General features: G+C 41.9%; 1 protein-coding gene across 1 annotated transcript in view; it reads right to left on the minus strand.

The window, feature by feature from the left end:
* Positions 1 to 21,079, minus strand: part of CD34 (CD34 molecule) — a 48,715-nt gene that overhangs the window by 15,906 nt on the left and 11,730 nt on the right. Inside the window, exons 2-4 of the mRNA XM_044671861.1 lie at positions 14,979 to 15,209; positions 12,847 to 13,109; positions 8,965 to 9,045 (exon numbers count right to left, since the gene is read on the minus strand). Of these exons, the coding sequence (XP_044527796.1) occupies positions 8,965 to 9,045; positions 12,847 to 13,109; positions 14,979 to 15,209 (575 nt within the window). The remainder of the gene's footprint in view (positions 1 to 8,964; positions 9,046 to 12,846; positions 13,110 to 14,978; positions 15,210 to 21,079) is intronic.

Raw genomic sequence — 21,079 nt, forward strand, 5'->3', positions numbered from 1 at the left:
GTGCAAACTGAGACCTTCTTGGGATGGGGTGGGGGACGGTGGGGACGTGGGCAACGAGAGGATCTGTTTTGCTTGACTCTACACGTTTACATCAGAGAGTTTTATTTTTCTTGCTTTCTCAATGGAGGGCGTGGGAGGAGAGGGAGGGAGAAGCGGATATTCCTTTGAAAATAAAAATCAAATTTAATCATGGCAGTCTTCCTAATGCTTAGTTCTGATTATGCCACTCCCTCGCTCCATACCACCCCACACCTCCTCATTTCTCCTTGGATAAATATTATCCCCAGTTTCTTAAACTGGCATTCAAAGCCCTTTACAATCAAACATCAATGTTTAGATGTATTCAGTCCTGTCAGATTCTTTGTGACTGCATTACTGTTTTCTTGGCCAAGATACTGGAGTGGTTTGCCTTTTCCTTCTCCCATTCATTTTACAGATGAGGAGACTGAGGCAAACAGGGGTGCCCAGGGTCACATAGTTGGGAAGTAGCTGAGGCTGGATCTGAACTAGTGAAGATGGATCTTCCTTACTCCAAGCCCAGAGCTCTATCAACTCCTCACCAAGCTACCCGATATCAACCTACTCTTCAACTGAATTAAACCAGTATGTATTAGACTCCTCTTGGGTCGAAGGAATTGCTGTTTTTTATTTTTAATTTTATATTTTTATATATTTACATATTAAATATATAAATTATATATTTATATATAATTTAAATTTAAAATTTATTTTTAATCTTATTTTTTACCAATTACATGTAATAAATTTTCAGTTTTCCAAAGTTGCATGTTATAAACTATCTCCCTTCTCCCTTCCTTCCAGACTCCTGGAGCTGGCAAGCAATTTGATGTGGGTTTGTGGAAAGGAAAGAGAGAGAAATGGGTTGAAAATATAAGTAAAAGAAATGGTTTTGCAGAAATCATTTTGGTCGCATGCTAGAAACTAATGACAATGGATTCTGGAACTCAAGAGGGAGGATTTGAGAAGTCACCAACTGCTGCGGGGGGCTCTTGCTTCCTGTCCCTGGAGCTGAGTGGAGAGAAGATAGCTGATCTCTGTTGTTCCTGCTCTGAGAAAAAACTACAGTGAAGTGGAAGTGAAGCTGTTGAAGAAGATCTTAAGACAACTACCCTGATCTGATCCTGAGACAGTGTTGGGGCCTGAGGTCAAACACAGGGCCTGGCCCAGCTGGGTTGAACTCAGTCAGTCACCAAGAGTTCATGCCTTGGCCAGCTAAAGAGTGTTTCATCGCATAAGCCAACTGAGAGGATTAATTACATTCAGGTGTAGACAGTGAGGTTTGGGGATCTTAGCCAGAGCTAGGTGAAAAGGCATTGTGCTAGGTTCTGGACATTAAAAAACAAGATGGAAACCAGTCTCTACTCTCAAAGAAGACAATCTTTACACAAATAAATGAATATCATACAAGGTGTCCCAAAACTCTTAGTGACATTTTAAAGCTTATTAAAGCTAAATTTTAATTTTAAAATTTTAAAATTTAAATAAGCTTGAGATAAAATTCAAAGCTAAGATTTAACAGTTTTTTTAAAATTTATTTAATTAATTTATTTAGAATATTTTTCCATGGTTCCTCCCCTTCCCTCCTTCCACCCTCCTCCCGTAGCCAATGAGCAATTCCACTGGGTTTTAAATGTGTCATGGATCAAGACCTATTTCCATATTATTGATTATTGCACTAGCGTGATCGTTTAGACCAGTGGTTCCCAAACTTTTTTGGCCTACTGCCCCCTTTCCAGAAAAAATATTACTTAGCCCCCTGGAAATTAATTTTTTTTAAAATTTTAATAACAATTAATAGGAAAGATAAATGCACCTGTGGCCATCACCGCCTCCCTGGATTGCTGCAGCACCCATCAGGGGGCGGTGGTGCCCACTTTCAGAATCACTGATTTAGAGTCTTCATCCCTAATCATATCCCCATCGACCCATGTGATCAAGCAGTTGTTTTTCTTCTGTGTTTCTGCTCCCACAGTTAAGATTTAATAGAGTTAAAATAGCACTAAGACTTTAGGGATACCCTGTATTTTTTTTTAATAACCCTTACCTTCTGTCTTAGAATCAATACTATTTTTGGTTCCAAGGCAGAAGAGTGGTAAGGGCTAAGCAATTGGAGTTAAGTGACTTGCCTAGAGTCACACAACTAGGATGTGTCTGAGGTCAGATTTGAACCCAGGACCTCCCGTCTCTAGGCCTGGTTCTCTATCCACTGAGCCATCCAGCTGCACCCCTGGCACCCTGTATTATTTGAAGAAGGAGATGGAACTAGCAGCTAAAGAGTTGAGTTGACATTCTTTGCGAGAGAGAAAAAGAGTGCCATGGACAGAGCCTTTTTGGGGGAACACCCACAAGAATGAAGGGGAGGGGAGGGAAATAGACTGTGACCCTGAAAATGAGATGGTTAGGTAGCAAGAGAACCAGGAAGGATAATCAGGAGCCCAAAGAGTGTCATGGAGGCCAAGAAAGAAGACAGGAGGAAGAAGGATGTTAATAGCTTCAAAAGCTGAAGAAAGGCCCAGAAGGAGAAGGATTGAGAAGAGTCCATTAAATTTATCAATCAAAAAAGCATTAGAGGGGCAGCTGGGTAGCTCAGTCGAGTGAGAGTCAGGCCTAGAGACAGGAGGTCCTAGGTTCAAACCCGGCCTCAGCCACTTCCAGCTGTGTGACCCTGGGCAAGTCACTTGACCCCCATTGCCCACCCTTACCACTCTTCCACCTATGAGAAAATACACTGAAAGTACAAGGGTTTAAAAAATATATATATATATGTATATATATATATATAAAAAGCATTAGAAATCTTAGAGAGGACAGGAATAGGACCCCTCTTCTCTATTCCCACTGAAGTCATTTTAGTCCAGGCTTTCATCCCTCCTCATCTAGAAGACTGTAATCATTTCCTAATTGCTATTCCTGAATTCTGTCAATCCCCTCTTGTGTCCTGTTGCTCAAATAATATATGTTCCTCCTTCCTCTGCTCTCACTTTTTCCAAAACTCAGGGCAGATGCCACCTCCTTCAGGAAACCTTCCTTGATGTCTAGTTCTACTCTCTTCAAATTTCTTCTCATTCTTTATATTATTTCATTCTCCCTTCTCATGAGATAAAAAAAAATAATGGATTTAGATACACAAGTGATCTCAGAGGTCATCTAATCCAACCCCTTAATTTTAAAGGTCAGGCCTCCTGAGAGAGAAAGGATTGGTTTGGAGTATAGAAAACAAAAATATAGCTAGTATTTAAATAGTGCTCTAAGGTTTGCAAGATGCTTTACAAATATTATCTCATCTTATCTTCACAACAACCCTAACCCTTTATCTCCCCCTATGATATGATCATTTGCCAAGTCCTTTTCCAGATTCCTGTTTATTAATTTTTTTAAAAAACCCTTCTTCCCATCTTAGAATCAAGACTGTGTATTGGTTCCAAGGCAGAAGAGCAGTAAGGGCTAGGTAACTGGGGTTGCTGCCCTCTCCTGTTTACTTTTTTTTTTTTTTTTTTTAATAACACTTACCTTCCGTCTTGGAGTCAATACTGTGTATTGGCTTCAAGGCAGAAGAGTGGTAAGGGTAGGCAATGGGGGTCAAGTGACTTGCCCAGGGTCACATAGCTGGGAAGTGCCTGAGGCCAGATTTGAACCCAGGACCTCCTGTCTCTAGGCCTGGCTCTCAATCCACTGAGCTACCCAGCTGCCCCCTCCTATTTACTTTTAATTAAGAATTTTTTTCTATATTCTCTCCCTCCTCCATCCATTGAAAAGGCAAGAAATGATTTTATATATATATATATGTACATATATTTCCACATTATCATATGGGAAAAATCCAGATTCTTTTCTGTGTTGTCTTCCTATATTAGAATGTAAGCTACTTGAGGTCATTGGCTATCTTTCCTTCAGCTTATGATCCTAGCACTTCAGACAGTGCCTGGCACATAGCAAGAAGTTGATAAATGCTTGTCGACTGACTCAAAACAACACTGGGAGGTAGGAGGTATTATCCTCATTTTACAGTTGAGAAAACTAAGTCAGAAAGAGAGTAGATGACTTGCACCTGAGGCTGAATTTGAATTCTGGTCCCCTGGTCCAACGTGCCATATAGACATATTTTTTTTGAACATGAAGCATGTGAAAGTGTTTTTTTTTTAATGCAAAGGGATGGAGGTGGGAGGAAAAGAGATTAAGTTTTAATTAAAAAAAAAAACATTAAAAGCCCAAACCATTTTTGAGACCCAATGAAATTAGGCGATTTATCAAAGATCATAAACATAGGAGGGCCGCTAGGTGGCAGCAGTAGATAGAACACTGGAGTCCTGGAGTCCGGAAGATGCATCTTCCCAAGTTCAAATCTAGCCTCAGATACTTACTAGCTGGACAAGTCTCTTAATCCCCATTTGCCTCAGTTCCCTTGTCTGTAAAATGAGTTAGTGAAGGAAATCCAGTATCTTTGCCAAGAAAATCCCCAATGGAGGTGTGAAGAATCAGACATGATTGATGAGCAACTAAACAACGACAATTCATGTTTTAATAGGTTCCGAATTATTTGTATGTTGGTCTTTACCCTGCTTCCTCTCCATCTTAGACTAATCACTCCTTGAAAGTAGGGCCATGGGATGTTATCTTTGTACTCCCCAAACACAGCTCAGTGCCCAGCACACCGAGGCTAAATATATATGAAGGCCTGATTCAAACACTACCTTCTTTATTACGTCTTCCCTGATCCTCCTCACCACAAGTGGGCTGTTAAATATAATAACTAACTCTATGGGGGAAAGATGGACACACAACACACTTAAGTTTAATATGCATCAACATTTTCTCCATAACTTTCCAAAATCTAGACAACCAACAAAATAATAAATCAAGTCCCAATTTGTAGCATTTGCTGATTTCAAGGGGAAAATGCTTATCCAGAATATTTAACAGTTAGCTCTCCTGATCAATTAGAGCTTGCTTCAGCAAATCCAGCCTAAAGTTCTCTCATCTGATTTTTTATGGTTCTTGGTAGCATCTTGTGCAAGTCTTTCATTCTTCTTCAAAAAAATCAGTTAGTAGGGGACAGCTGGGTAGCTCAGTGGATTGAGAGTCAGGCCTAGAGATGGGAGGTCCTAGGTTCAAATCTGGCCTCAGACACTTCCCAGCTGTGTGATCCTGGGCAAGTCACTTGACCCCCATTGCCTACCCTTACCACTCTTCTGCCTTGGAACCACTTTACAGTATTGATTCTAAGATGGAAGGTAAGGGTTAAAAAAATCAATTATTTCGCTGGTAGAGTTTTGTAGCTTGGAAAAGCCTCTGGCATTTTAGCTCTATTCTTTCTCTAGTCAATAAGCTGCCAGTGGCCCGACCACCTCCTCCTACCTGGGCCCCCTTCTATCTCTATCCTTCTCTAGAACCCCTACCTGATTGGTGCCATGACCTCAGAGGTGGAAAACCACTTGAATCCACTTGAGTGGGACCTTTCCCTTCCCTAAAGAGCTTTCCTGTTCCAAGAAGTTGCCTTGATCTCAAGAGGGCTATGAAGTATGAATACAGGAATCTCAGAAACTTCTCAATATGAACACGTGTCCTAGCTATGGTCTCTGGGCTTGAGCGGTCTCTTAGGAAGACCATTGTGGATTCCCTTTCCTGCAGCTGCCCAGAGAACACTGTGCCTGAGGTTCCCTGGAGACAATTTTGATTGCATTCCTTCACTGTTCAGAGGCAGAGTGGATAGAGTGTTGCTGAAAGTGCCCTCCAAAAGACATGCTATGTATAAATCCTGCCTTTGACACTTACTACGTATTACCCAGGGAAAAACATTTCACTTCTAAGCCTCAGTTTCCTTCTGTAGAATAGCTTATTGAACTAGAGAGTCTTGGGAATCACTCTCGGCTCTGAATCTACGATCTTTCTCAGTCTTGCTTTGGAGGTATCAGTCCCAGCCACAGTCTGAAGGGGTGGCTAGTATGCCCCCATTCTCTTCCCTTGTTGTTGCCCCCACCCACTACTCTTTTGGGTGTCCCCAGTTTAGACTTTCCCTAAACATACAAAATAAAAGAGCCTATTGTTTTTGACAGAGATTTAGCCTGGCAGAGAGGACAGAAAGCTTACTTTTGAGCAATGCAGGAATGTGCTGGAGCCAGCTCCAACCAGCTCCTGATTGTGAAATTTTCAGTGAGAAATTTTCATTTATATCACAGAAATCCATAAAGACTACAATTCAGGGCTGGATTTTTTTTTGTTCATCTTTTAAGAAATTCTGGAGGGGTCAGCTAGGGAGTCAGTGACTAGAGAGACAGGGCTGGAGAAAGGAGGTCTTGGATTCCAATCTAGTTTCAGACACTTCCTAGCTGTGTGACCCCGGACAAGTCATTTACCCCAGTTACCTAGCCCTTATCATTCTTCTGCTTTGGAACCAATACTTAATATCAATTATAAGACAATAGGTAAGGGTTTAAAAAAATGCTGGAGAAGAGGCCCCTAGGTGGTATAGTGGATAGAGTGCCTGACATGGAGTTGGGAAGATCTGGGTTCAAATCCGGCCTTAGACACTTACTAGCTATAAGGCCCTGGGCAAGTGACTTAATCCCATTTGCCTGCCTCTTGCCCTTCTTCTTAGAGTTGTTGCTAGGACAGAAGGTAAGAGTTAAAAAAAAAGAAATACTGGAGAAAATCTTAATAATTCAGATTTAAAAGGGAATTGAGGGCACAGTTTTTGGAAAGCTGGTTAATAACTATTTACCAGCACATTCTTGTTTGTGACACTCTGGATTTAAGACCCATCTCTGATGTAGCACTGAGGTGTTACCCTGGGCCACTCCTCCTTATCCCCAGGCTACTCTCAAAGTCTCTGAACTACAGATGTGGGACTGATCCACACTGGCACAGGGAAATCCTTATAATGATTAGCCAAACAAAAAACAACAACAACTTGTTTTCAGCATTGACTGGCTCATCTAATTCTCCTGGAAAACCCTTTTAGTTCCAGAAATGGATTCTGATGTGCGGGCATACAGATACAGAGCACACACCGCACCTTCCCAATTGAAGGCCTCCAGTTCTAAATCCATCATCTTAGGAATGACTGTGCTCAGAAATCATCAGAAGGAGGCTTGGAGAGCTGAGCCTCTCCATACCTAGAGAGGGTGCCTGGTAAAAGATTCACGGCTCAAGGTCTTCCAACTTGCTCTTGAAACCTTCCCAGCTTGGCTGTTCCCTCCAGAACTTTTACTCTGTAGTTTAAGGTCCACAATAAAGCATCTAATCTGGTCTCTGACACTTCCTAGCTGTGTGATCCTGGAAGAGGACTGGAGGTGAAGTTTCTCATTCTTAACTTTTATAACACAAGTTCCAATTAAGTGAGTGAGTGCCTGTCTTACCTCTCTCTCTGCTGGACATAGAGCACACCATCTATCTGACTTTAATGTTCTCTTCAGGGTAAGTGAGTAATTTGTAGTAAGTTTTGTGGCTTGCTTTTTTGGGGTCCTACCTAGACCTTAACAGGGACTACCTCAAGTGGCTGAACACTGTTATCTACAGAAAGTTGTGCTATTGTTGTCCTTTAGGTCCCCATCCAAGGGAGTAGCAACATTTAGCCTTTCAATCCTCTGTTCAGCAACATTCATGACTTGGGCTCTCAGGGCAGGTACCTCTCAAACAAAAGCACAGTGATCCTCCGGAAACCTGGAATAAACATCCTCTCCTGAGTCCCAGACAAATATCATGGGAGAATGAGCAGGAGGAAAACACCCAAGCTGAGACATTCCAGAGACATATTGACCCAAATGGCTCTTGCCTACTGTGACCATTCTTTTCTCTCTTCCCTTGCCATGTAAATTCCTTGAGATCACAAACTGTTTTATTTTAGGCAGGGGACCTGGAATTCTATATGCTTGCTGACCAAAAGACTGATAATTGCCACTGAGGAAATTTGGCATGAGAAAGACTGTTGTTTTGTAGTACACCCGTTTCAGTCATGTTCAAGGTCTTTGTGACCTCATTTGGGCTTTTGTTGGCAAACATGCTGAAGTAGTTTGCCATTTCCTTCTCCAGTTTTTTTTTTAAGATGAGGAAACAGAAGCAGATAGGATTAAGGGACTCACCCAGGGTCATGCAGCTAGCAAGTGTCTGAGGCTGTATTTGAACTTAGGTCTTCCCGACTCCAGATCCAGTGCTCTAACCACTGTACCACCTACTTGCTGAGAGAGGCGGCATGGGTTATTTGGAAGACTGCTGGCTCTGAGGTCAGAAGATTCATGTTCTACTTTCAACTCAGAGAATTCAGTAGGCTAGGGAAAACTACTTAAACCTCTTTTTTCCCCCTCAATTTTCTCAGCTAAATAAGGATAGCAATATGTGTACTACCTTCACACCAAAGGGTTATTGTGGGAGAAAATACTTTGCAAATCTTAAGGCACACCTGAAATGTAATATCACAAGACTAGGAAAATGAATAATAGCTAACCTTGGTAGATAATACACTGTCCTTTTCCATTGGTTATCCATAACTATGATCTTATGGAATTAGCCAGAAAATCTATGATAGGTAAACTGGCTGGGATTAGAAGGCAGATCCCTTGATTCCCAATTCATATATTTCTTTCCATTTGACTTGCCTCCCTAAAAATCTCTGATCATTAATTGACTTTTCCGGATGGATGGAAAACTTTCCATCTCTGAGGTTTTAGGGAGCTGAATTGGTCAGGAATGGAAGGACAAAGCAAATGAATGAAAGTGGAAATTGTGTTTGGTGTTGTCTTCCCACCAGATGGCAACCCTACACAGCCTAATCTGATAGCCTCAGAAACTACTACTGTGGAATCAAGACAGACCAGTCAGACCTGGCCTTCAGGGCCTGAGCTCCCAATGTAACCTTCTGCCTTGAGAATGTTCATGGGGGCCCAGGACCCGGCCCTTGTATTTAGTGGGAACAGTGGAGGATTGAGGGGAGATGGGAAACAGACTTACACAGCTGTAGGTCTCATTCAATTCCAAGCAGATACCCTTTGATGCTTGTACTTGTTTGATTTTTAAGCATTTGATGTGTTTCTAGGAAGCAAAAGAAAAAAGAAAAAATGTCAGCATGTCCCAGATCCAATTTTCTTCAACACTGACCTCTTCCTTTCCCCAAGTTGGCTCCTCTTCCTTCAGAAATTTGACAGAATAGAAATGAATCTTTAAACTAAATTTTATTTTTGAATTATCTATAAACTTGGATTATCTTTTGTTCTCTACTTTATTGTTCCCTGCCCCCAACCCCATCAGACAATGGTATCTCTACTGGTCCAGACTGGAAAGCAAGCAACTAATATAGCAAACAATTGTTATCTTTAGCCAAATGGTATTCTTGCATAATGGAGCTCCTCATGATGCAAAAGACCCCATGCCACAGCTAAGAGGGGATGGCAAGCTATCATACCCCCCTTTCGAGGACTTTTTAGATCACTACTCTAGTTCGTAATCAATCAACCAATCAATAAACATTTATTAAATTTTCTCCCACCATGCAAGGATTTTTAACCCTTCAAGTTTTACCTCTTGTTATTGATAGACATAGACTTGGAAGCTGGAGATCAAACTGAGCTTATGCCCCCAAATCAGCCTTGTTCTCATCTTTGAGAACAGCCTTGTTTCTCAGCTTTGTTCCACCTCTACTACAGCTTGGCCTAGTCTGAAAGAAATATCACTGGCTCTCACAGTCGGTAGACCTGAGAATTAGCCTGAGGAAACCTCTTTAAAAAAAAAACCCACCAAAAAACCCTCACCTTCCCTCTTGGAATCAATACTGAGTATTGGTTCCAAGGCAGAAGAGTAATAAGGGCTAGGCAATGGGGGTCAAATGACTTGCCCAGGGTCACCCAGCTAGGAAGCGGCTGAGGCCACATTAAACTCAAGATTTCCCATCTCTAGGGCTGACTCTCTGTCCACTGAGTCATCTAGCTGCAGCCCCCTGAGGAAGCCTCTTAAGGGGCTTTCCAGACAAAAAGAGCCTAACTTGATAGCTAAAAGAAGCCTTAGAGCTCACGAAGAAGGGGGTTGGGAGATACACCTTGTTCTGCTATGAGATCTGAGGCAAATCACTTAACTCCGAGCCTCAAGTCTGTCTGTGTACATCAGGAAAGAAGTATGTCCCAGCCTGGCAAGGGTATGAGGGTAAAAATTCCCATGATGGCTTTGAGATTGATGAAAGTGAAAAGGAGATGGTCGGGTTTGCCCCACGGTCGTCTGGACAGCCAATAGGAGCAACTATCCTTTTGTAGAGTAGAGTAGAGTAGAGTGGTAAAGAAAGATGGACCTTTGTTAAAATCCCAGCTCTGGCACTCAATACATATGCCACCTTTGGGGAAGATCCCGTGACCTCTTTAGTCTTCAGTTACTTCACCTAGAAGAAGAAGGGGTTGAACTAGATATTTTCTAAGGTCTGTTGCCACTCTGCAATCCACTGACCCGGCCAAATGGAACTTTAGAAAGAGTGTTTCTGCCTCTTCTGCAAACAAAGCAATTCTGGGTTCAACTCTCCAGAAATAGTGCCCAATCCCAAAGCCATTCAATGCCATCCAAATCTGGGGATGCTGATGTCTCCATGGACGGAATTAGATGGGATTTTGAAACAAAGAGGACTTGAACCATTCTGTATGTGTATCCCCTGCACCCCATTTTATTTTTCCCCTAGTGACTCTGTCATCCTTCTTATTTTCTAATATCTCTCCTAACCCCTGCCCCAGCCACCCAACAGAAGAACAGAGATGGTCTGTTTTGTCATCATATCCCCAGGACCTAGCATAGTGCTTGGCACATAATAGATACTTAATAAATTTTTGTTGATCCCTCACCCCCATATCCAGTTAGGTGGCAAATCTTGATTCTTTGTTGTTTTTCAGTCATTTCAGTTGTGTACAATTCTTCAGTGATCCCGTTTGGGTTTTCTTGGCAGAGATACTGGAGTGATTTGCCATTTCCTTCTCTAGGTCATTTTACAGATGAGGAAACTGAGGCACACAGGATTAAGTGACTTGCTCTGGGTCACACAGCTAGTAAATCTGGCTAGGAAGCCAGATTTGAACTCAAGAGGATGAGTCTTCCTGATTCCAGGCTCTATCCACTGTGTCTTCTAGCTGCCCTTCATTCTACTTCCATAATATCTTTTCTTCTCTTCTCTCACAGCACAACCAAGCCTAGTTCAGGCTCCTATCACATTTTTCTGGAATATTTACAGTCATCTCTGAATCATTCTCTCTTCATTTAATCTCTCATGCTCAAAAATGGGAAATGCCAAACTGATATTTCTTTTTTCTTTTTTTTTTTTCTTAAACCCTTACCTTCCATCTTGAAGTCAATACTGTGTATTGGCTCCAAGGCAGAAGAGTGGTAAGGGTAGGCAATGGGGGTCAAGTGACTTGTCCAGGGTCACACAGCTAGGAAGTGTCTGAGGTCAGATTTGAACCTAGGACCTCCCGTCTCTAGGCCTGGCTCTCAATCCACTTAGCTACCCAGCTGCCCCACCCCCAAAATGATATTTCCGAAGCCCAAGTCTGACTATGCCTGTCAAGCACCTCCAATGGCTCCCCATGTCCCCTAGGATCAAATATGAAGGGAGTTCTTTGGTTTGGACATTTAAAGCCCTTCACTATTTGAGTCTGGCCTACCTGTCTTTGAGGGTAGGTGGTTAGTTTTTGTCTTTGAATTCCTATCACCTAGCACAGTACCTCGTATATTAGAAGGTGCTCATGATCCTTGATTACACACCAGGAATTCATTCCCTCCCCTCCTCCACCTCTGGGAAATTTTAATTTCTTTCAAGAGTCAGCTCAGGTGCCATCTTCTTCATGAAGCCTTTCCTGATTCTGCTCTATCTACACCCCTACTCAGGTGCTGGTAAACACCCCCTCCAGCTACTCTGCATTGATTTTGTATATATAGGGTGTCCCCAAAATCTTAGTGCAGCTTTAAGCTATTAAAGCTTTTGCTTTTATTCAGTCATTTTTAGCTGTGTTCCATTTTTTTAATTAAAAAAACTTTTAAAACCCTTACCTTCCATCTTAGAATTAATACTGGGTATTGGTTCTAAGGCAGAAGAGAGGTAAGGGCTAGGCAGTGGGGGTTAAGTGACTTGCCCAGGAACACACAGCTAGGAAATGTCTGAGGCCAGATTTGGACCTAGAACTTCCCATCTCTAGGCCTGACTCTCAATCCACTGAGCCACCCAGCTGCCCCCTTGTGTTCCATTTTTAATTATCATATTTGGGTTTTTCTTGGCAAAGATAAAGGAGTGGTTGCCACTTCCTTCTCTAGCTCATTCAATGGATGAGGAAACTGAGGCAAGAAGGGTTAAGTGATTTGCCCAAGGTCACACAGCTAGGAAGTGTCTGAAGCCAGATTCAAACTCAGGAAGATGATCCTTCTGAATTGCAGGCCCAGTACTCTGTCCCCCACAACATGTTGCTGCTCTATTTTTTAAAAATCCCTCACTTTCTCTTTTAGAATCAGTACTAAGTATTGGTCTCAAGGTAGAAGAGCAGTAAGGGCTAGGCAATGGGGGTTAAAGTGACTTTTCCAGGGTCACACAGCTGGGAAGTATCTGAGGCCAGATTTGAACACAGGTTCTCCCAACTCCAGGCTTGGCTCTCTATCCACTATCCCATCTTGCTGCCCTATTAAAGCTTAAAGACTTTTGGGACACCCAGTATATCACATGCATATTTTCCCTGTTATAATGCAAGTTTTTCAAGAGGACTTACTGTTTCATTCTGTCTTTGTATCCCCAGTGCTAGGCACACTGTTAGCACTTAAGAAATAAGAACTTGGTTGATGGATGGATTGATGGATTGCTGCTCCACTGATTTCACCTACCTCAATTATAACTGGGGCCACATCAGTCAGTAACGTTTCTGTAGGCAATGCTGAAAGGTTGGTACTGTTGGAGAGACCTGATGTGGTTTCAGGCATGCTGGTCATTACTGTCTCCTCTGGAGAAGATGAATTGGCTGTTGTCAAGTTTATTGGCACCATGGTGACTGGAAGACTCTCACTTGGGGTAGAGGAGTTCACAGTTTCAGAAGTTGGGTTGACTCCAGAAGTAGTTCTGGGATTCTGAGTTTTAGGCATTGAGGTTTCTTGCATGGAGGAAAACAGATAAACACACACACAAGATTATAATCTTGAAATCTAATGTTGATCAAAAGGGCAGGGAGTATAAGGGATGACATCTATAACAGAAAAGAGATTAAGTCTTTTTTAATAATGAGCTGTTATTCCCTCCTTGTCCTCAACCTCTCTCTCTCTCCTTACCTCCTTTCCTCTTTTCCTTCCTTCCTTCCTTCCTTCCTTCCTTCCTTCCTTCCTTCCTTCCTTGCTTCCTTCCTTCCCTCCCTTGCCTTCTGTCTTAGAATCAATACTAAGTATTGGTTCCAAAGCAGAAGAGTAGTAAGGGCTAGGCAATTGGTATTAAGTGACTTGCTCAGGGTCACATAGCTAGGAAGTGTCTGAGGCCAAATATGAGCCTAGAACCTCCCATCTCTAGGCCCGGCTCTCTATCCACTGCACCACCTAGGCGCCCCTTCTCATTCTTTCTTTTGAAGGGGCTATCCTGGCCCCAAACCTATTTTGGTACTTTTAGGTACAATCCAAAGGTTTTCTAGGCAGACTCCTGAACACCGAGGCCATTCCTGTACCAAGCCTGATAGCCCTTAGTGCAAGGATGACCACTTACATCCAAATTGGTCCAAGTCAGACTCCAATTACAAACTAAACTGAATCCAGTTTGGGGCAGAAGGTCATCTATACTTATGTTCCCCACCTGGTCTACAAATGTACTGACTGGGAAAAGGAGAGTTCAGGGATAGATGAGATAAATATTTCACTTTGGGGCATCCTAAATACCTAGGGTCTACATTATCTAAGGCAATGGTGTCAAACTAAAATAAAGCTAGGGGTCACCAAAACATACTTGAGGTTCCTGCTGGACCCAGAGGGAATTAGAAAACAACATATTAAAATTATCTCTGTTTTACTGAGGCAGCTAGGTAGCATAGGGGAGAGTGCTGGGCTTGGAATTGGGAAAATATAAAAGCAAATTTAGCCTCAGATGCTAGCTGTATGACCTTTGAAAAGTCACTTAAAGTGTTTGACTCTGACTCCTTAATTGTAAGACAGGTACACATCCATTTACTATGTAAAGGAGAAGTGCCTACTCAGAATTGTGAGAATCATAATACAAACAGAACAATATTCTTAACTATAGCTCAATAATTGCAATAGTACTGATTCCCTCCCCTTCCTCCACTTATTGTGTTTTTATTTATTTTGTTTAATATTTCCCAATTCTATTTTGGTCCTTTCAATTGTAATCTCCCTGAGGGCAGAGATGATCTTTTGCTTTTTTTTGAGGCAGAGGGAGGATATTCCCAGTACTTAGCCCAGTGCTTGGCATATAGCTGATGCGTAATAAATGTTTATTTTTTATCATTATGTTATATAAGAATATTGCTATTATTTATTTATTTGTTCCTTAATCTTCTAAACATTCAGGAGTGTTGTAGGCACACGAGGTCAGGTCAGTGATTGACAGCCCTAATCTTAGGAATTATAATTCCCAAACCAGCATGGAAAGGGTTCTGATCTCCAACTGGTCAGGATGACTCCATCTAGGCTAGAATGTTCTCTTCGAAGAGATTTTCGCAACTGCTAACATTCACTCATTTCAGTCTTGACCATCTCTTCCTGATCCCATTTGGTGCTTTTCTGGCAGAGGTACTGGAGAGGTTTGTACTTCCTTCTCCAACTTATTTTACATATGAGGAAACTGAGGCAAACAGGGTTAAGTGACTTCCCCAAGCACCACACAACTAAATAAGTGCCTGAGACCAGATTTGAACATGGGTCTTCCCGACTCCAGGTCTGGTGTTCTATCCACTGCCTCCTCAAGCTGCCAAGGGATTTGTACAAGCATTAAAGGGGTTCCCAACAGGCCAGGGGTTCCTTACCTGCGTTAGGTGTGGTTGAATGTGTACTCTCTGGAGCTAGGCTGCTTTTCTGGGACGTGAAGCTGGGGCTGGGGCTGGGGCTGGGGCTGGGGCTTGGACTGGGACTGGTAGCCTTCAGGGTTTCTGTAGATGTTGATCCTTTCCATGAAGAAGTAGAAGAAAGGAAAGGTCCATGTGGCGTCGTCGGCGAGTCCTGGAGGTCATCGTTATCTGCTGCTTCTCCTTCTCCGGCTTTGGGGAGAATCAGAAATCAGAATCTCTTTACTGGAAGAAAACTGAGCTAGCCTTCTCCTTCGGGCTGGGCAGAATCTGTCCACCTAAAGCCCCAGCCTCCACGCAGCAGTCTGGGCGCAATCCGCTCCATCCAGCAGTCAGCACTACCTTTTCCCAGGACTGTTCCTAATGCCTCTGGCTCATCTCACACCAAAGAATCATAGAATGTTGGAAATGAAAGGATAAGAGGATAGTAGCTCATCGAGTCACAGATCTAAAGCTGGAAGGGGCCACGTATGTGGGTCATCTAGTCCAAACCCTTCATTTTACAAATGAGAAAAGTGAGGTCGAGGGAGGATGACATGCCCAAGGTCACCAAGTAGTGAGTGTCAGGCAGAATTCAAATGCAAAAACTCTGAATCCAGAGCCTGTGTTCCCAGGAGACCTGAGAGGGCATCTCATAATGTTTTTCAAATAAGAACAATACCCAAGTTGGTGAATTTCAACTCCTCAGAATAGGTACTTTTTCCTTTAAATAATTTTTATTGATATCTTTCCTTTTTACAATACCCAAATTTCCCTTTCTATCCTTTCCTTTCTTTTCTATTAAACATAATATTAAAAGGACTAAAGGCGTAGAGACAGGACCTTCTGGGTTCAAATCTGACCTCAGATACTTCCTAGTTGTGTAACCCCAGGGCAAGGCCCTTAACCCCTATTGCCTAGCTCTTACTGTTCTTCTGCCTTGGAACTAATACACAGTATTTATTCTAAGATGGAAGGTAAGGGATTTTTTTAAAAGAAAAAGAGGAAGTAATGAAAAAACTCAGCAAAACTAATACTCAATACATTGAAATACAAATACAAAACTAGTAATCAAAGCACTGAAAATATTTACAATAGTCTATACCATGTACTCCTCCCACCTCTGCAAAGGAATTGGGGGAAGGGAGTCTTCTCAATCTCTTATTTGGGACCATCTGTTTTTTTTCTAAGACTTAGGTAATGATACCAGCTTCTTGAAGTCTTTCCCTGACTTTTCCCCACCTCTTTTTAATTTTTTTTTTAAATTTTTTTTTAAATTTTTAAACCCTTAACTTCTGTGTATTGGCTCCTAGGTGGAACAGTGGTAAGGGTGGGCAATGGGGTCAAGTAACTTGCCCAGGGTCACACAGCTGGGAAGTGTCTGAGGATGGATTTGAACCTAGGACCTCCCATCTCTAGGCCTGGCTCTCAATCCACTGAGCTACCCAGCCCCCCCCTTTTTTTTTTAAACCTTACCTTCCATCTTGGAATTAATACCATGTTTTGGTTCCAAGGCAGAAGAGTAGTAAGGACTAGGCAATTGGGGGTTAAGTGACTTGCCCGAGGTCACAAAGTCAGGAAGTATCTGAAGCCACATTTGAACCTAAGATCTTCTGTTTCTAGGCCTGGCTCTCAATCCACTAAGCCACCCAGCTGCCCCGTTTTCTTCCTTCTAAATTAATTTGTATTTCCTTATCTGTTTTATATTCCCCCAGTAGAATGTAGGCTCCTGGAGATCAAAAATTTCCCTCCCTTTTTGTCTTTGTACCTCCAGTGTCTAGTAGGTGGTTTGCACTTAGCAGATGCTAAATTAAGGTTTGATGAACTGAAATGAATTCATATTATCTCGGGACTCTACATTAGGTGCAGTCTCTATAATCCTTAGCTCTTTATCCGTCTCTCTCCTCTTCTGCCTTCATTTTCTGATCTTTCCTCTTTTGGACTCCAAATCCATTCTTTTTCTCTTTAGGACACAAGGCCCTAAAGATTCCCACCTCCTATCTCCATGAGCCAGGAGGTCCCTAGGTAAACACTGATCCAAGACCCCGGGTTCTTATTTGGTCTTTGTTTCTGTTCCAGCTAATTTTTTAAAAAGATATTAAATTTTCCCAATTACATGTAATAACAGTTTTCCATAAGTATTTTCTGAAATTAAAAGACCCAAATTATCTCCCTCATTCTCTTCCCTCCCCCTTCCTCAAAGATGGCAAGTAATTTGATCTGGGTTATACATGTATTAGCATGAAAAACATATTTCCATATTGGTCAAGAGAATACTCATATAAAACCAATCCCCCCAAATAAAACAATAAATAAACTAATGTAAAGGCTTTGATTTGCATCCAACTCCAACAGTTCTTTCTCTGGAGGTGGAGAGCATTCTTTGTCATAAGTCCTTCAGAATTGCCCTACATCATTGTATTGCTGAGAGTTGATCATCATTAATATTGATGTCACTATGTACAAAGTTCTCCTGGTTCTGCTTATACTACATCGGTTCCTGCAGATCTTTCCAGCTTTTTCTGAAGTCATCTTGCTCATCACTTCTTATAGCACAATAGTATTCCATTACCAACATGCACCACAATTTGTTCAGACATTCCCCAATGGATGGACATCCTCTCAATTTCCAATTCTTTGCCATCACTAAAAGAGCTGCTATAAATATTTGTGTACAGGTAGGTCCTTTCCCCTTTCTGGGCCAACTATTTAACTTTTCTTGGTCTCAATTATTTTCTAAGAATAATACCCTTGGAAGTGAGGAGGATGGAACCATGATGGTAAGGAACTCTCAAGACCTTAGAGGCCAATGTTAGAGAAACCTGAGGAAGGATTCAAGACAAACAGGGAACCCCAGAGTTCCAGATCACCTCTTTGAACTGGATTCTCTGCGTTGTCCTAGCCAATAAAGACAGAACACTTGCTGAGATCTGGGACCATCATGATCATTCGAAGGTCAGAATTGAGCTTTAAAACACCTGCCTAGAAAGAAAGAATGACAACATCTTTGTTTACAGATGATAAAAAGAAAGAGCTTAAAGGAGTTTCTTCTCTACCCCAGAAGCAATCCAGGCAGTTAAGAGAAATTGCCCTTTCTACTTCTGCTCTGAGTTCTCCCTGCATAAATATGAGAATCAGAGCATGTTAGAGCCAGCTGGCATGTTAGAGGATATCGAGTTCAATCTCTTTATTTTACAGATGATGAAATTGCAGTCCAGAACAACTAAATTATTTCCTCATCCCTGAAACTCTTCTCTTACCTTGAATGGTCCCTACTCTCTCCTCACAATGATAGCCTCCATCTACAAATCCCTCTCTCTACTTTCCCTCAAATGGATTTGCTTAATAATACCATCCAGAAATCAGTAGCTCTGTCTCATTCCTAGACAATGATGGATTTGAATGCACAACCTAAAGAACCAAGACTGTTTCCTATGACCAGCCTACTACTTTCATCTTGGATACTTTTCTTATAATGTTATATCAGAACTTGGTAACTGATATTAACCAACCATCACAGATATTGCAACCTATTCATTAGATAATAATTCGATAATAGATAATAATAATTATTATTATTGGGATAGAAATAATATTTACTAATTCTAGAGGAAATCCTCCTCTAAAGTTTTCCTTTGTTGCCTCCTCTGAGCAAGAAGGAGGCCCAGGATTCTTAGGAGCTATGCTAACAGACCAAGAGTTCAGCGGAGTCCTACCAAGATGGAAAAGCCTCAAATATGGGATAGGCAATGGGTTATCATCTGTTGTCTAGAAAACCAACTTAGAATTATGTCAAAGAGGCTTACCATCTGATGGTGATCCACCAATTTGTGTGTTTAAACAGAAGTTGATGATCTAATAAAGAGATCAGAACAATAACACCCTATTTTGGATTATAGGATCCAAAACTGGAAAGGACAAGTCCCTAACTTCATTTTACAGATAAGGAAAATGATGGCAAGTCTCTTCATTTGTCTAGGCAGAAAGAACCCTGGACTTGGAATGATAGAATCTCGGTTCTAATCCTATATCTGTTACTTGCTTCCTGTGTGACCCTTTCTGCTACACTGCGTTGAGAGAAGGGTCCATGCTGCTTAAATCATAACTCTTCTGAAGTATTAAAAGAAATCCCTAAAGGACCATTTGTGATACACCCATATTCCTCGGTATATGTGGTAGCTGAGACTGATAGATTACTTGAGCTCAGGAGTTCTGATCTGCAGTGGGCTCAATCTAGTGTCCACATTAAGTATGGCATCAATATAGTGAAGCCCAAAGGGTAGGGGGCCAGCAGGCTGCCTAAGGAGGGGTTGGCAAGCTTAGGTCAGAAACAGAGCAGGTCACTGGGATCAGACTGATAAACTTTCAGCCCAATCAAGATAGGAAGATTCTCAAAAGAAAAAAAAGTATAATTAAAAACACCTTTTTACATTTAGTTGGTGTTTTGTTTTGTTTTGACTTTTTAAAAAGCTTTAATATTTTAAAATTTATCCTCCTAACAAACCTGGAATGAACTTAGAAAATAAATATCCTCCTTTTACTGAAGAAATTGAGGCATATGGAGGAAAAGACTTAGCTCACTGAAAGGGTGTGGGTTTTGTTTGTTAAGTGATGTTGTTGAGTTATTCCATTTCCTTGGAATAAGTGGTAATGAGACTGATGATATCCACTTTGCTCCCTGAAGAGTTGGTGGCAAAGGGTCCAGGTTGAAATGAAAACCTTTGGAATCTGGGTATTTTTCTGTCATTCTTTGCAGGTCTAGAGTCAAGGTCAGAAAGTATATAAAAAAGGAACCATTGCTTTCAGATTTTGGGAAGCAGGTGGTAAATATTCACAAGCTCCCCAGTCTCTTCCTTCCCTAGATGCATCGAACCAATCTGGTCTAGAAAGTATGAACTTAAAAGGGCAGGGCGTCCCTCCTCCACTTCTCCCCCTCCCTCTCCACCCCAGTCCCTTCCTGGTTCCTGGGAATCTCTTTTGGCTCAGTCTAGCCCTTTTCTCTTTCTGTAAAGGAAGCTGGACCATGCTGTAGTGATGTCATATTTTGAACCCCTTCCCCCAGGGGCCTCTTTCACTCACACAAACAGTTTTGAACTTTTCCAGATGTTGAGAGAGAGAGAGAGAGAGAGAGAGAGAGAGAGAGAGAGAGAGAGAGAGAGAGAGAGAGAGAGAGAATATGAGAATAGAGACTTTTGTTGAATCCAGATGGGAAGCATCTTTTGGATTCTACCCAGTCCAGCCCACCCCCATCCACTGAAATAATCTACTCTGGGTTTGTAGCAACTGCTTCCTTCAGTTTCCTCAGCCTAATACTGAAACAGGTAATAGATACAAGTTTTGACTGAGGATCTCCTCCCAACCTCAGGGTTCCCACTCTTGACACTTGGGTGAGCAAGATAAGACAAAATGGCTATCTTTATGTCAAGCATGACAAAGGAACAGAGAAGGGAGGAAGGAATGAGGGATGGAGTGCTCGATGGTTAACTACAAGGAAAGAACAGGTAGTTTAGGAGAACTTGGGATAAGGAAACAGCATGAGTTCTAATCCCAACATTCTATATTTCACAGCTCTTTTTTAACCCTTACCTTCCATCTTAGAATCAATACTGTATACTTTTTCTAAAGTAGAAGAGTGGTAAGGGCTAGGCAATGGGGTTAAGTGACTTGCCCAGGGTCACCCAGCAAGGAAGCATCTGAGGACACATTTGAACCTGGGACTTCTATTTTTTTAAACCCTTACCTTCCATCTCAAAATCAATACTGTATACTTTTTCTAAGGTAGAAGAGTGGTAAGGGTAGGCAATGGGTGTAAGTGACTTGCTCAGGGTCACACAGCTAGGAAGTATCTGAGGCCAGATTTAAACCTAGGACCTCCCATCTCTAGGCCTGGCTCTCAATCCCCTGAGCCACCTCGCTGCCCCTTCAATATCTTTCAATAAGTCTCCTGACCTTTAAACCTCCAATGTCTTTATGGACTGGAGAGAAACGGCCTCTATCCTGAGAGAATGGCTGTCACAGTAGTCATGGCTGGCAAGTGTCATAAAATGACTCCTTTGATTCTGTTTCCTATCCCCATACCCATG

The sequence above is a fragment of the Gracilinanus agilis genome, chromosome 4 (assembly GCF_016433145.1).
Source record: "Gracilinanus agilis isolate LMUSP501 chromosome 4, AgileGrace, whole genome shotgun sequence".
Taxonomy (NCBI): domain Eukaryota; kingdom Metazoa; phylum Chordata; class Mammalia; order Didelphimorphia; family Didelphidae; genus Gracilinanus; species Gracilinanus agilis.